Source organism: Stegodyphus dumicola, chromosome 6, assembly GCF_044657685.1.
Source record: "Stegodyphus dumicola isolate Sdum_Otavi_A_Nest chromosome 6, ASM4465768v1".
Lineage (NCBI taxonomy): Eukaryota > Metazoa > Arthropoda > Arachnida > Araneae > Eresidae > Stegodyphus > Stegodyphus dumicola.
Window position 1 is genome coordinate 115,944,514 of NC_140773.1, and position 14,787 is coordinate 115,959,300.

General features: G+C 31.1%; 1 protein-coding gene across 1 annotated transcript in view; it reads right to left on the bottom strand.

Moving 5' to 3' along the window:
• Nucleotides 1-284: 284 nt before the first annotated feature.
• The window catches only part of LOC118197952 (uncharacterized), a 76,653-nt gene continuing 62,150 nt past the window's right edge, over nucleotides 285-14,787 (bottom strand). The window contains exons 11-14 of the mRNA XM_085819681.1: nucleotides 13,415-13,612; nucleotides 7,756-7,895; nucleotides 3,998-4,108; nucleotides 285-456 (exon numbers count right to left, since the gene is read on the bottom strand). Of these exons, the coding sequence (XP_085675807.1) occupies nucleotides 352-456; nucleotides 3,998-4,108; nucleotides 7,756-7,895; nucleotides 13,415-13,612 (554 nt within the window). The 3' untranslated portion in view covers nucleotides 285-351. The remainder of the gene's footprint in view (nucleotides 457-3,997; nucleotides 4,109-7,755; nucleotides 7,896-13,414; nucleotides 13,613-14,787) is intronic.

A 14,787-nucleotide genomic window follows, 5' to 3' on the forward strand; every position in this document is an offset into this window, starting at 1 on the left:
CACATGTAATGCATGTAATTAATATATAATATGAACCAATATATAATATATATTGCACCAAATATATAATTGCTGATACCAAATGATAGTATTAGGTATTTTTAGCTACTATGCTTTAATATGTTATTGACTTTGATTTGTTGGGGGGGGGGTGAGTTTTGTTTTAAACTGCAGATACTGAATCAATGAATGTAAGATTATGACTGTTTTAAGAACACAAGAAAATATCAAAATCTGTTGATGCAAATAGAAATGAAAACTAATTAACTGAAACTTACATAATAGCCATAAATAAGTAAATTTAATAAATTTGTAAAACAGAAGAAATAAAAAGGAAAGGTACATGAGTCCTTATGATGTTAACTCATTACTATCTGAAGGTATTCTTTCAGAAGTAGATGAATTTTCTTCTTCAATTGCCATTCCTTGAGGAAGTAATTCTGAGCTTTCAGTTCCCTGTAAAAGTTGCTCAGTGTTTACATCAATAAAAAAGAAAGAAAGATAGAAGAAAATCTTCTGCATTTTGCTGACATACATAATTAATAATGTTAGATATAGCTACAAGTTGCATGAATAACTGCAGATATTTGTTTGATATAATATGTATACAATTATTTTGCCATGTTGCAATTTAGTAAATTTCATATACACCATGTTTCAAAAAGAATATACGCATTAGAAACTTTTATTTTGTCCAAACTATTGATCACTGTGTCTCGGCTCGGCTATTGGCGAAACAAATACATAGTTTATATTAATAGCTGCTAGATGTCAGTTGTCTTCTGTTTTGCGTGGTAACCATCACATGTTTAAAATGGCTACTCTGCAGCAGAAATCCTTTTGTGCTCTTGAGTTTGTGAAGTGCAATTCCGTGATTACAATGCAAAGACGTTTCAAGTTGAGGTACCAAAGTGATCCTCCGTATGAGTGGAACATTCCCAGATGGTATCAACAGTTCGTAAATACAGGATGTGTATGTAAAAGAAAGATTCCTGGCCACCCTCATGTTCTCGACGAAAATGTTGCACGAATTCAAACTGCTTTTTGATGTAGTACTTAAAATTAACTTGTCATGCAAGTCGAGAATTACAACTGCCTGCAATAACAATTTGGCGTGTTCTGAGATGTCGGTTGGTTAGGAAAACATACAAGTTACATTTGTAACAAGCTCTGTATCCTGATGACAAACACAAACATGCAGCATTTTGTAACGAGATTATTGATGCTATTGACAATGATAACACTTTCACACAACGCATCGTGTTCAGTGATAAAGCAACTTTTCATGTTAGTGGTCATGTAAACAAACACAATGTTCAAATTTGGGGTCTACAGAACCCACATGCAGCCATTGAACATGTACGAGATTCGCCCAAAATCAATGTGTTTTGTGAGATATCCTGATCATCTGTTTACAGCCCATTCTTCTCTGACAGAAACATGGTTAACGGCCAGCAGTAGCTTGCTATGTTACAAAATTGGGTGTTTCCGAGGCTGCATGAAGACAATTTCATTTTTCAACAAGATGGGGCACCCCCTCACTGGTGTCGCCAAGTGCGTGATTATCTGAATGAAACTCTACCAAACTGTTGGATTGGTCGTCAAGGAGCTGGCGACTTAGCATGTCTCAGCTGGCCTCTACTGTCACTGGATTTGACATCCTGTGACTTCTTCCTGTGGGGTTTCATTAAAGACAACATTTATGGACCACCACTCTCACAGAACCTGGAAGAAGTGAAGAACCGGATCCGTATTGTCATAACATCAGTCACGACGGAAATGCTTGTCCGAGTATGGGAGGAATTTGAGTATCAATGTGATATTGTTCGTGCCACTGATGGAGGACATATTGAACATCTGTAATCTGAACTTGAGAGGTTTGTACATATGTGTGTAGAGTTTCATATGTCATACAGTTTAATAAATATATGCATTCGAAATATGTACATTCTTTTTGAAACACGCTGTATATTGCTATCTATACAGTACAAAGTCTTTAATCCAATTTGAGTATCAATGTGATATTGTTCGTGCCACTGATGGAGGACATATTGAACATCTGTAATCTGAACTTAAGAGGTTTGTACATATGTGTGTAAAGTTTCATATGTCATACAGTTTAATAAATATATGCATTCGAAATATGTACATTCTTTTTGAAACACGCTGTATATTGCTATCTATACAGTACAAAGTCTTTAATCCGGACTCATCGGGACTTCAGCGATTCCGGATTAGGGGTTTTTCTGGATTATAGATCACCAATTTAAAACCAGTAAGATGGCATGCAGAAATTATACAATTAAAAATATGAAACCGTAATTTATGAAATAAAGAGCAATTATGATCTAAAGGGTATCAAAATTTACAAAAAAAACACCTTAATATTTTTTTATTTATTTTATTAAACATTTCTTTCAACGCACACATGCATAAAGCATACATTACGCATAGTCGAAATTAGAAAATTGCAACCAGAAAACTATTTGATGTGCATTTGTGATATTTCTAATGACGAGGAAATTGATTTAAATCATATCGGAGTACATCGAGATGAAACACTACATTTAGGAAGGAATTATAAGCCGAATAAAATAAAACATCTGCCCTGAAGATGAGGATAGTGCTGACAGATCAACTTCCAGTTCATTGCGCGTTGCAACTTTCCCCCCTTCCTCCGCAGAGCAGTGTGAAATTGATAAACAGATTTCGGAATGGTTAGAGAAACAAATCACCTTTCTGTCACAATCTTCATGCCAGTATCCATTTTTTGCAGCAATTCCACTTTTTGTTTAATGGACATCAAAACATGCTTTCTCTTTGTAGATCCAGAATTACCAGTAGAATGGCAGCTCCAGAATTGGAAACTCTTTTTGACATAATCGAAAGTTCAAGCTTACTTTTTATAAAATTGCTCTAACAGTCTGCAAAAAACAATAAGCCGGATGCAGTCAGAAGATTAAGGAACAACGCAATCTGCAACATTAACTGAAATTGATAATTAGATAATTTTAGCCTAGCTTATACCATCCGTTATACATTAAACGTGCATGCGTAAACATATTATGCACATGCATAAACGCATATGTGCATGTGTAAATGCACAATGTGTTTATGCATGCGCAGAAAGTTTGTAGCTTTGAGGTCCGGATTAAAGACTTTAGTATGTAGTACTTTTTAGATATAAATAGATTATAAACTTTGTAATTAATAATTTTATCATATTTATTAACTGGTCTTTTTTAAAACATTAGACAGGATTTTGATATCATTTCAAATTTCTAAAAATACTTTTTAGCAATTAAGTACAATACTTTTTAGAAATTTAAGATCATTAAAAAGCATTTTTAGAAATTAAAAATCTTGTCAGAATCTTATTTTTTAATCGAGATCTTTTTTGAACTGCATCTACATTCTTTATAAAAAACAACTGACATTTAGAACTTTAAGCTTAGCTGAAACGTAAATTTATATTCTAATAAATGTTGATTCAAAATTTGTTAGTCGCAGAAAATTTAAAATATTTGTACAGATTTATTTTTCAATATGCCTTCCTTTTCCTCTCGGATACACAAGACCAGTGACCAAAAGTTTAAAGATTGCTGAAAATCTTCAAATCTTTGTATAATCTTGGGTTCAAATCCAGTTAATAGGTCAGCTGCATGGCTGATTTTTGTGGTTTTTTCCATGTATAATATGAATATCATTCAGTTTCCCTCTGAAAGTCTTTCACAAAGGCAGTCTTCCCCTTAGACAGATAAACCTTGTGTGCTTATTCAAACAAACTAAATCTAAACTTTTCTCACAGATAATAAATATTCTGTTTATGAAATGTTTACCAGGAATTATTTGCACCGTTTCTAAACTATCTGAATTTACTATTTTCTGGGTAATTTGATCCATGCTGTGCTACTTCAGTTTCTAATAACAATCAAATCCTATGAGTCATTCATGCAGGAAATTAAATCTAAAATACAGTTACTAATATAAGAATTACTTGATATTCCTCTGGAGCTAACTCATAAGTATCTGAAGTTGTACTTCCTAGAGAGGAAAGACTTCTTTCACTTGATATTGTTTGAGGAACAGATTCAGATTTGTGAGTTCCCTAGAAAAATCATAGAATACATTAAAATATACAATCTTTTATATTCTGTCACAAGCACCAGCTAAAAATCAAATTTATATTTTGAGACAATCAAATTATTAACTATACATAAAAGTCACAATATAACCTAAATATTTTTATACGGTTTAAATTTTTTAGCATTAATTCTGTAAATAAACTTTTATTATGATTTCAGTATTTTACCTTCAATAAGTTGAACTAACAATTATAATTAATTACCTCACAGTTTGATTTCAATTTACTAAGACAATATTTCTTTTTTGCTGTTTAATTTGGCTAGATGAGGCTTTAAAAATAAATATCACATAAAAAGTATTTGCCTTTAAATAAATATTAATTTTGTTCAAAGGTCCAGATCCAAAAGTATGAATAAAGCTGTTACACATTTCAAAAGATTTTAATATTTTTGAATATTTCACATTATAAATTTAACTTTTATTGAATTTAATCAATAGATGCTCCCTAATTCTGTTGAATGCCTTTAAAAATTATGCAATAATGAATTGAAACTTTCCTATGGTTTCAGATCATTCTGCTCTTCTGTGAAGGGCATCATCTCACAGAATGTGATAATTGTAACTCTATTTGATTTAATCTAACACTAGTTTAACCTTTTGAATTACCGGATTATTTATCATCCTGTCTTTACCTTCAAATCAAAAGTGCTAAAGTAATAATAATAAAAAAATTAATGAGTTTTAAAATGACAGAATGAGACTACCAACTCTCTCTGCTGAATTTTGATTCTCAGTCCTTGTTTAAATTCACTTCCTGTACATGTGTGGTAAAGTAGACAAAACAATACAACTGCAGGAAAGATTGAACATAAAAAAACAGCATGTTAATTAAAATAAAGCTTGCACAGTGATATTCAGTACTTTTATTTAATTATTCTGCTTAAAAAATGGTAATTTTTTAACCCGTTCAGTACGGGCGTGTCATGTGCATCAGCAGCGAACATTACCTCACGGCCAGGTGTGTCATATTTCAATCGCCATTTAATTCACTCTATGGCCGGGCATACCACATTTGACTTTTTAGATAGAACATTTAATTAGTATTTTTTTGTTGCCACTAGATGTAACTGTATGTCTGTTATCGGGAAATATATCAAAAGTTAAGTATGTGTACCTCCATTCCTGTTCAATGTTTTTTATTTTTGGTATTTTGTTTCGAAATAAGAGGGAGATTCGGGGGTGGATGTTGAGCAATGTAATGTCTCTTTAACTGCATCATTTGATATAAACAAATGCACGAGTTCTCGATGCTTTGAGGTACTTTTTATTTTTAATTTTGCGATATAGGTATTTGAACATAGAAGAATATACACAAATGCTAATTCATTAGTGTTGAGTACCGTGATGGCTCTTACTGTGTATGGCTTAGCGTAAGTTTTTTTTTAAATGTTCTATTGCTGGTGTTCTATTTTTTTAATGGCAAAACGAAAGCGCTATCTGATCGTAGAAAATACACAAATGCTAAATGAGTCAAATTTGCTGATATTCTATTCCTGAGACATTTGCAATGTTGGACTTTGCATACAATGTGGATATGTTTCAAAGAATATCATACACTGTCTCTTTTTTGAAATATTGCTTCCTTTTCATTGTTTGCACATTGAAATTTTATGAAAGACAGTTTTAATATTTTTTAATTTTAATTATGTGTTGTGTTAAATAAAATCTGCGATTGTTTGGATATTTTTCCATATATATTTAATTGTGGGATAAAGGAAAAATTATATATTTCTGGAATGAGTATTTTATAAAATTTTTAAGGAAAATATAACAATAAAGATTTAAAATTAATTCTGACAACTACCTGACTGTTCTTCTCATAATGTACCAAAAATTTAAACAAATGGATGACAAATTTTTTTCCAAAGTTAGGCTTAACAGCACGAATTACCCATCACCACAAGACGACGTATCCGGTTAACGTGCCGTCCTAAGAGAACGCTTCGGTAACAGAGGTGCCCGTCGTGAATGGGTTAAGGTGTTGATCATAGGAGGTGGTTGCTACTATCACTCTATTAGACTTGTCTTAATATATTTTTTAAAATCAGTGAGTTTCATTAATGCTACTGAGTAGGAAAGAATGAAGGGACAAACATTTTTATTTTATGGGCCAGAAATGTTCAGATAAGAATAAATAATAATTCTAGACATTGTGCTATTGAAACACTGCCATACATCTATTTGATAGAATTTGTCTATTTGATAAAATTACATACTTGTTTATCCTGACAAAGAAGAATAAATCATTTTTCACTGCAAAATTATTTAATTTTGGATTTCTGGTAGTTAAGCTATGGGCTTTTTCTTATATGGCACGAAGAATTTATATAATTAGTAATTTCAAACTAATTTTGCTATTTTTTATACGAATTAATGATTATGCTCTGTTGCAAAGATTTCTAAAATAGATGTTATCTGCCATGCCCCAACTTCTATATAAAGTAACTTATTTTATAAGATTACAAAAATTTTAATCTTAAATGGCTACAGCAAGTATTCAACACAATAATTTGTAAGAAAATAGACACTTTCACTCAAATACTGACTAGGGCTTTGGTAGCAGAGATACGTCCTGCTTTTTCCATAAATATTATGAAAGATTTCTTTTTCAAATTTAATTACCTTTCAGAGACTAATATCCACTAATTTAATATATTATTGAAATTCTTGTGAGAATCTTATTTTCAGAACCTGAAATAAACACTTTCATTATATTCATATTTTTTAATCTTGCTTCATATGCTTCCTTCTTTTCTTGACTTAAAATTAGATGAAATAAGCCCTTTGTATTCAAGATACCATAAACACAATCTTATGGTATCTCACATACAAAGAAAGGGCTGATTTCATCTAATTTTATGAATGGTTAGACATAACCTTGCAACCATTTGATTTACATGGATGTTTGAGTAAATGCGATTTGCAAGATTAGGTTACATTACTTCAATGAAGACAATCAACTAGGTTATGAGGAATGGAAGCATTTTGCTTATGGTTACAGGCAATAACTATTTTTTGGTATTCGTATTTAAGAATGGGAATTAACATACTAGATAACCCATGTTATGAGACAGATACTTTTATCTTCAATGTTTTTGTATTTTTGATGCTTTTCATATAGTTGTTTTAGAATATTGCTATTGCAGATGTTGTTGAAATATTTGTAGGTGTAGCAATGGAATGCATTCAGTAAAATCAATACAATTTTAAGTAAAAGAAAAATTAGAAATTATAAAACTTTTAGCCCCATAATAAGAACTATTGATAATCTCTTTTGGATGTAATAAGAAACAGCCAATGATAAAATATTTATTTTGCTTAAATAATAATAATTAATCTTATTAAATTAATGACCATTTAGCATGGAGATGAACTAGTTCAATTACCTTATAGAATTACTTTGAATGAAAAATTGAGCACAGTATGCTTCACAAAATCTATATAAGTAATTTTAAATAGCATAAAATGCCTTTAGTGATGTGATATCAGCAAATGCTTAAAATTGTTTCACAGTAAAGGATTTCTTCACCTGTATCTTATCAGTAATAAAACAACTATCAGCATCTGAAAGAATATTATGGAAACTTTAAAGCTGGGAAACATACTCACATTATCAAATGCAACAGCATAAATCTGACTTGCAAATTCGCCTGGGAAAATTTTAAGCATAGATTCTTTAACGTTATCTGAAGTAACAATATTATTTTCAGCATTTCTAACACTATCAGCAACAATCATCTCAAGCACATCTGTCGAAAAAGAGAATCATTTCATCAATAAATTTCAGAAAGCTAAAATTGCATTAATCTTACATTCTTTTAGCATCAATTTATAGTTACATAAAACTGAAAGAAGTACCACATTTAATCTAAGTATGGTTTTCTATAAAATTTTAAGAATTTCAGAACTTTTCTTAATCACATTGAAATGTTTTGAATTTTTTATTGTCTGTATTACTGAATTTTGATAGGAAAACGGTTGGTCAGAAATAACTTCTGAACTTCAATTTGCATTATTTAAATTTAACTGTTATTAATCATATGCAATATAAGAAATTAATTCCTTAACACACAGATTTATTCAATAATTACATATAATTTACACAGATATTAGATAATTTTGCTAAACTGTCAATAAAAGATAAAACAGAAGTATGAAAAGAAATCTATATAATATACGGAGATATTATTTTGTAAATATCCTCCCATATACTGTGTTGTCATTTTAAAAACTTGAAAATCTAAAAAACACAGTTCAAAGTGGCAGTTTAGAATTTAATATTTAATGAAAGAAAATATTTTCCTTATAAACCATGTGACAATATATAATGTAATATTTAATAAAAAAATTTCTTATAAGCTTTTTCTCTTTTAAATGGTGGGCACTAGCCATTTTTTAAGCTTTTGCCGCTACTAAGACTAGAAGTGGTTACCATTTTATTATGGGAGTACATAATAGGTGGCCACCATTACCTCCTATGAAGGGACAGATAATTTATATCCATGCCTTCGCTGAGATTTGAACCTGGGCCCTCTGGTATCGCAGTTGGCTCCCCTAACCACTATACTGTCTGGGTGGCCTTTCTTATAAACTATGTGAATGTATAATAAACTATCTATAATGTCTATAATATAATCTATATCTAAAACTTATAAACTATCTATAATGTCTCGTCATCTTATAGGCAGCTTTTTTATGCCATTGCTGTAGAAAGACTCTGGTTTAGTTGCAAAAAAACTTGAAAGTGTACATCCTGTTTAGAATTTAATTTTTTTCCCAGTAAAAAATTTTGTAAGGCATGAGATAGTGAAAATCACTTTGGGCAATATCTGGGGAGTAAGCAGGATGTGGCAAAAGCTCCCAATTAAATTCACTAATTTTTTGCCACGTTGTTCGAGCCATATGCGGTCTAGCATTATCATGATGAAACAAGACTTTCTTGATATTCACTAATCATGGGCATTTTTTTGATCAATTCTGAGTTTAGACAGCAAAGTTATTCACTATAAACTTCTGAATTAATCGTTTGATTTGGTTCTAACATATCAAAATGTCCTGAACGGGGTTCATCATTAACCCTTTCAGGACGGGCGTCCCATATACGTATTCCCTAAGAACATCTCTTACAGCCGGGCATCCCATCCATGCATCACTAGAGATTGCATTCAGAGGACGGTTGATGCGTATGCGCATTTTAAGCTGGAACGTTTTTCTGAAGGCCACTAAATGGCATCCTATGTCCATTACATTTGAAATGAACACAGTTTTAAGTTCCTGACCTTGAGTTTGATATATTCTGCTTGACTTTGGTATTTAGAGGTGAGCTCTTTAAATCGCTGCGTGCTAATGAAAACATTCACGTGTCTGATTTATATCCAATTCCTTTTTTTCTTCTATTTTTTTTTCTTTACTATATACGGTCTTTTAGGATTAGTATGTGGAGTATTGTTACGTTTTGCATTGCCCTTCAGATATATTTCCGTTTCTGCTCTCTTTATTTCGAAAAGCCCCACCTCCAGCCTATTATAGCGGAAAGGTGCTATTTATCAGAGGAAGAATAGCCTCGTATGGTCAATGAACCATTTATTACTGCAGATGAGAGTGATGATTCATTTTCTAAAGAGTTAGAAAGTGATACTTTTTCTAAGAATTAGAAAGTGATACTTCTCCGTACTTCGAGATTTACCACAGTCTTCATTTTAAATTTTGTTATTTCTTACTGTAAATAGTCTTTATTGTGTTGTTTTATTAATTTAAAACTTTATTGATGGATTTTATCAATTAAAACTTTGGAATAATTTGAATAGCGCTCCCGAAAATTATTTTACAAGACAAGCAATTTTTTAAGTATATTTTCATGTAAAATAAAGAAAAAAATGTTATTAAGTGCTAATTTTAACATATATAAGAGCTCAAGTAATAATCTAAAAGAATACAAAAAATTACGATGCTAGAAGCAAAACTTTTTTTTTTCTGATCTTTTTTTTTTATAAAATTAGGCTTAGCGATGCAAACCTCCATCCTGTACGGCGACTGCCTTCGATTCTCTTCTGTCCCGCACGAGCGTCTTAAACAAAGGTGCGCCGTCACGAAAAGGTTAATGCTGCTTTTTCCAACCTATAATTTTTAAAACCATTTCTGGGCAATCCTTACACTAATAGTGTGTTCACCATGTATACTATATTTTTATAGTAGCAAACTTGGCAGATTCAGCTCACGAAAATAAAAAATGTAACATAGTACGTTTGTACTGATTATCTATATTCATCTGCTATGGGTACTAAAATGCGTTCGATATTTACAAAAGTTGGTGATGAATTGAACAATATGTTACTCAAATGATGACAAGTTTCAACAGGTTCAAAATCGTATTGTTTTAGTAAATGCGTCATAGTGAATTCCACGCATACTCTTAATGCGCACGAACTTATGGACTGACCCGATGTATTAAAAAAAAAGAGCAGGTAAATGTGTTCATTTGAGCATTTTTTTTTAAAAAGGAAATAGTTCATTTGGTGTGACTTTCTTTCAATGGCTTTGTTTTAATTTAAAAAAAAAAAAAAGATACCTGCGTATTGGCCAGTACCTGTTGATAAATAATCAAAAATATCATTCTGATTTCTGCAAATGTTCAACCCTACAAACTAGACTCTTAAAAGAAAGATGAGGTTAATTCCCCCCTTTTTTTTATTTTCTTGCTAATGCTCTTCTAGAACATCTTCCTCAAAATTTTGGTCAAATGCAACATATCCAACTTCAGTTATATTGTTTATCCTAAACTTATTAAAACATCTGTTTACCTTCCACCACACCCCAAATTATGTCATTTGACTACACAGAAGTCATTTTATTTTCATTCACCCTGAGCATTTCAAATTTGCTCCTCCAAATCAGCTCTTGATCAAGAACCAAATTACTTAAAAAGCAGTTGCTACTGAGAGAGTTTTTTAGCTAACATTATTGACCAAGCAATTAAAAAAAAAATCCAAATGAATCCTCTCATTTTAGGAGATTATAAAAATTCTATTACCCTTCTTTTCTTTCTATCTAGCTATAAAATTGCATGTATTTTACAGAACTTCAACTTTCAGGTAATTTTCTCATGTCGATAAAATCTGCAGTTCTGTACTTAAGGATTCCATTCCAGTTATGAACTCTTAGGGGTATATACAGCATTCCTTGGCAATGTGGTTTAATTTCCATTGGTCAAACTGAAAAAGTCTTAAAATTTTGTGCTAAGAAGTATGAGGCATATGTTAGGAAAAAAGAAACACATAAATCCTCTGTTGCCCAATACAGTTGGTCAGAAAATTTTCCCTTTTTCTTTAGCCAAATTTATTTAAAAAAACATCTTCTGATAGCAAATTAGATTTTCTAGAAGTGTTATTACATTCATAAAAATCTTTCACTCCTAGTTAATGATTCCCATTCCGATCTGTCTTTCCCCTTAGTTCATTTAAGGAAATTATTTCATAGTTGCTTTCGTTTTCATCAATAGGAGGCACAAACAGCTTGACTTCCTCCCTTCCATTTTTATCTTATCACTGGCTTTTCTTTCATCATTTGCACCTCTGTAGCTGAAGAAGGAAGTTCCACATTTAAACCTTCGAAACTAATCCTGCAAATTTATGAATATTATGCTGATTCTTATTGCTTTAAATCCTCCAATAATTGTTATTTGATTTATTTTAACTCAAAGTACCTAATTATTGGAACATTTCTTTAAAAGAAATTATATTGTGAAAATTACCTGTAGCTAAATGTCACCCATGATTACTTTTCATTATTATTGTAACTGCATCCTTCAGAAATAAAAAAATTCGCAGAATTCCCCCTCTTGATTTTTTTATAATAAAATTAGTAATAAAAAAAGAGAGATAAAAAACATGGCAGGAAATATGGTATACAGTCAAAAGTCGTTAATCCGGACTCGTCGGGACTTCGGCGAGTCCGGATTATCGATTTTTCCGGATTATAGATCATCAGTTTAAATCTCGTAAGATGGCATGCAGAAATTCTAAAATTAAAAATATGAAACCGTAATTTATGAAATAAAGAACAATTATGATCTAAAGGGTATCAAAATTTGCAAAAAGAAAAAGCTTAATATTTATTTGTTTACTTTATTAAACATTTCTTTCAATGTAAGTTGTTTAAGTTTTGCTTCGTTTCATGTGATAATACTTTCTCTTTAATTCTATTAAACAGACATAATTTCTTGTTCAGTTACAAAGTTCCGCCGTTCAAGTCCTATAATTGCTGTGTCAAGAACACCGACTAATTTGTCAATTGAAATTTTTTTGTTTTCAATAATCTCTGTCACTTTTCTTCGCTATCGGAAGCGAATTATAATGACGAGGAACTTGTTTTAAATCATATCAAAGACGGAGCATATCGAGATGAAATACTACATTTGGTAAGGAATTATAACCAAATAAAATAAAAACATCTGCGCTGAAGATAAGGATAGTGCTGACAAATCAACTTCCAATTCATTAGGCGCCCGAGGAGCGTGAAATTGATAAACAGATTTCGGATTTCAAAACATACTTTCGCTTTAGATCCTTTACATATTAACAAATATATATCGGAAATTCTATTTGATATAATTGAAAGTTTAAGCTTACTTTTAAAAAATTGCTCTTACAGTCTGCAAAAAATAATAAGCCGGATGCAATTCGAAAATTAAGGAACAACGCAATCATCAACATTAACTGAAATAGATAATTAGATAATTTTAGCTTATACGTCCATTATACATAAAATGCGCATGCGAAAACGTATTCTGCACTTGCGCATACTCATATGCGCAGTCGTAAAAGGTCTTACGCGCACGCGTGAACGCCTCTGCGCATGTGTCAACGTGGCGCATGCGCAGAAAGTTTTTAGTTTTGATGTCCGGATTATAGATCATTCCGAATTATGGGTGTCCGAATTAACGACTTTTGACTGTATACATTATTTAAACTATCAGATAAGAATAAGATTTTTAAGGTTTCTCTATAGATTAAGCACAACATAAAAATAGTTTCACAAAACTTTTCAGTATTGAATTTTCATGGAATTTCATGTTCATGTTGCTCTTTTAGTTCAATAACTTCAAAATCTGGAATGATTATGGAATTCTGTGTAAATTCTGCAGGTTCATTAAATTACATAGCTTTGTACCTAAATATTTAGTTAACAAGTTTACAAATAGTCTATGTTAAGTATAGGAGAGAAAAGTGATAATAATTACCTTATTAGAAATTATATTAGATTTATCTACCTGTAACATAGCTATTCATAACAACATCGAAATCCTGTTCAGGTTCCTTCACTAACTTTTCTTTCATTTGCTTTTTAAGGATGGTCAATGGAAAAGATGCTTTCCGTTTCTGGCTCTTCTCTGCAATTCTCCCCTCTAAATTTCTCAAATAAGTCTTATTTTTAAATGCTGATTCTTGATGTTTGTAATTCATAAAATCTAGGGGGGGGAGAGAGAAGGGAAGGTGAAAAATGAAAAATAATTTTATAGCATGTACAGAGTTACACAAAGATAGTTCTGCATAGTAAAGTAATTCTTTATTTATTTATAATACACTGTATTTAAAATTTAAAAGATATAATTTGTTAGTTTTAGTATTTCACAAACATCATTAGATGATATCCACAGCAAACTGTTATAGCATAGCATATATATATGTAATGAGAAAAATGTAGTAAAAGACATAGCAAATATTGCTTGGTATAGAACCTAGATCCATCCATACTGAAGAGGAGGAATTCTGATTGCGTAGAATGCTAATCCATAATGAATAGGAAATTTGGCAGTTGAGGCAGATTAAATTCCATTTTTATTTAAATTCACATTTGTGGCAACAATTCACTTGGCACTTTAATCATATCTAATTCCAGGACATTTACATTTTTTAATACTATTGCAATAGGAAGAGAGTACAGCAAAATTGTGCCCAAGTAGCACAGAAGTCGAAGCAAAATGTGCATATATCCAATATAGAAGATCACCAAGAAGAAGGTTTTGGTTTAGGTCAGAAAGGTTTTAGTTCTCAAAATTTTGAATTTACGTTCCGAATTAAGTCACGTCATCAGCGTTACGCAAGCACTGTGGCATAGATTAATCTAGAAATGGCACAGTCGAGAACAGTTATTATAATTTTTAGAATACAGAGGCAAAATACCAAAATTAAAAATGAGGAATTAAGAGACTATTACTAAATTAAATTATAAAGCTGATTTACATATTTTTGTCTTACATATATAAGCAAACAACTAACTTTAACTTTGCAAAAGCCCATTTATTCTTCATTTTAATTTGAGTATTTTCCCTTTTTGTCCTAAAAATAGTAACTATTCATGACATATCAATCTAAATCATGTCATTCCAAAATTATTATTTCCAATTGTTCCAGATATTCTTCTTTACTTTCTAATAATATTAACACTGTAAAAATGTCTTTTGAAATTATCGATAAAGTTTAAAATTTTTCTCCTCTGTGTGCCATTATGGTTTCTTTTGATGTTAAATCCCTGTTTATTAAAGTTCCAGTCGAAGCAGCACTAAAATTTTCTTGAAGCTAGGCTACAAGAATTCCATTTCACATGAACAGAAATTGAAGAGTTTATTTTTCTTACTCAAGA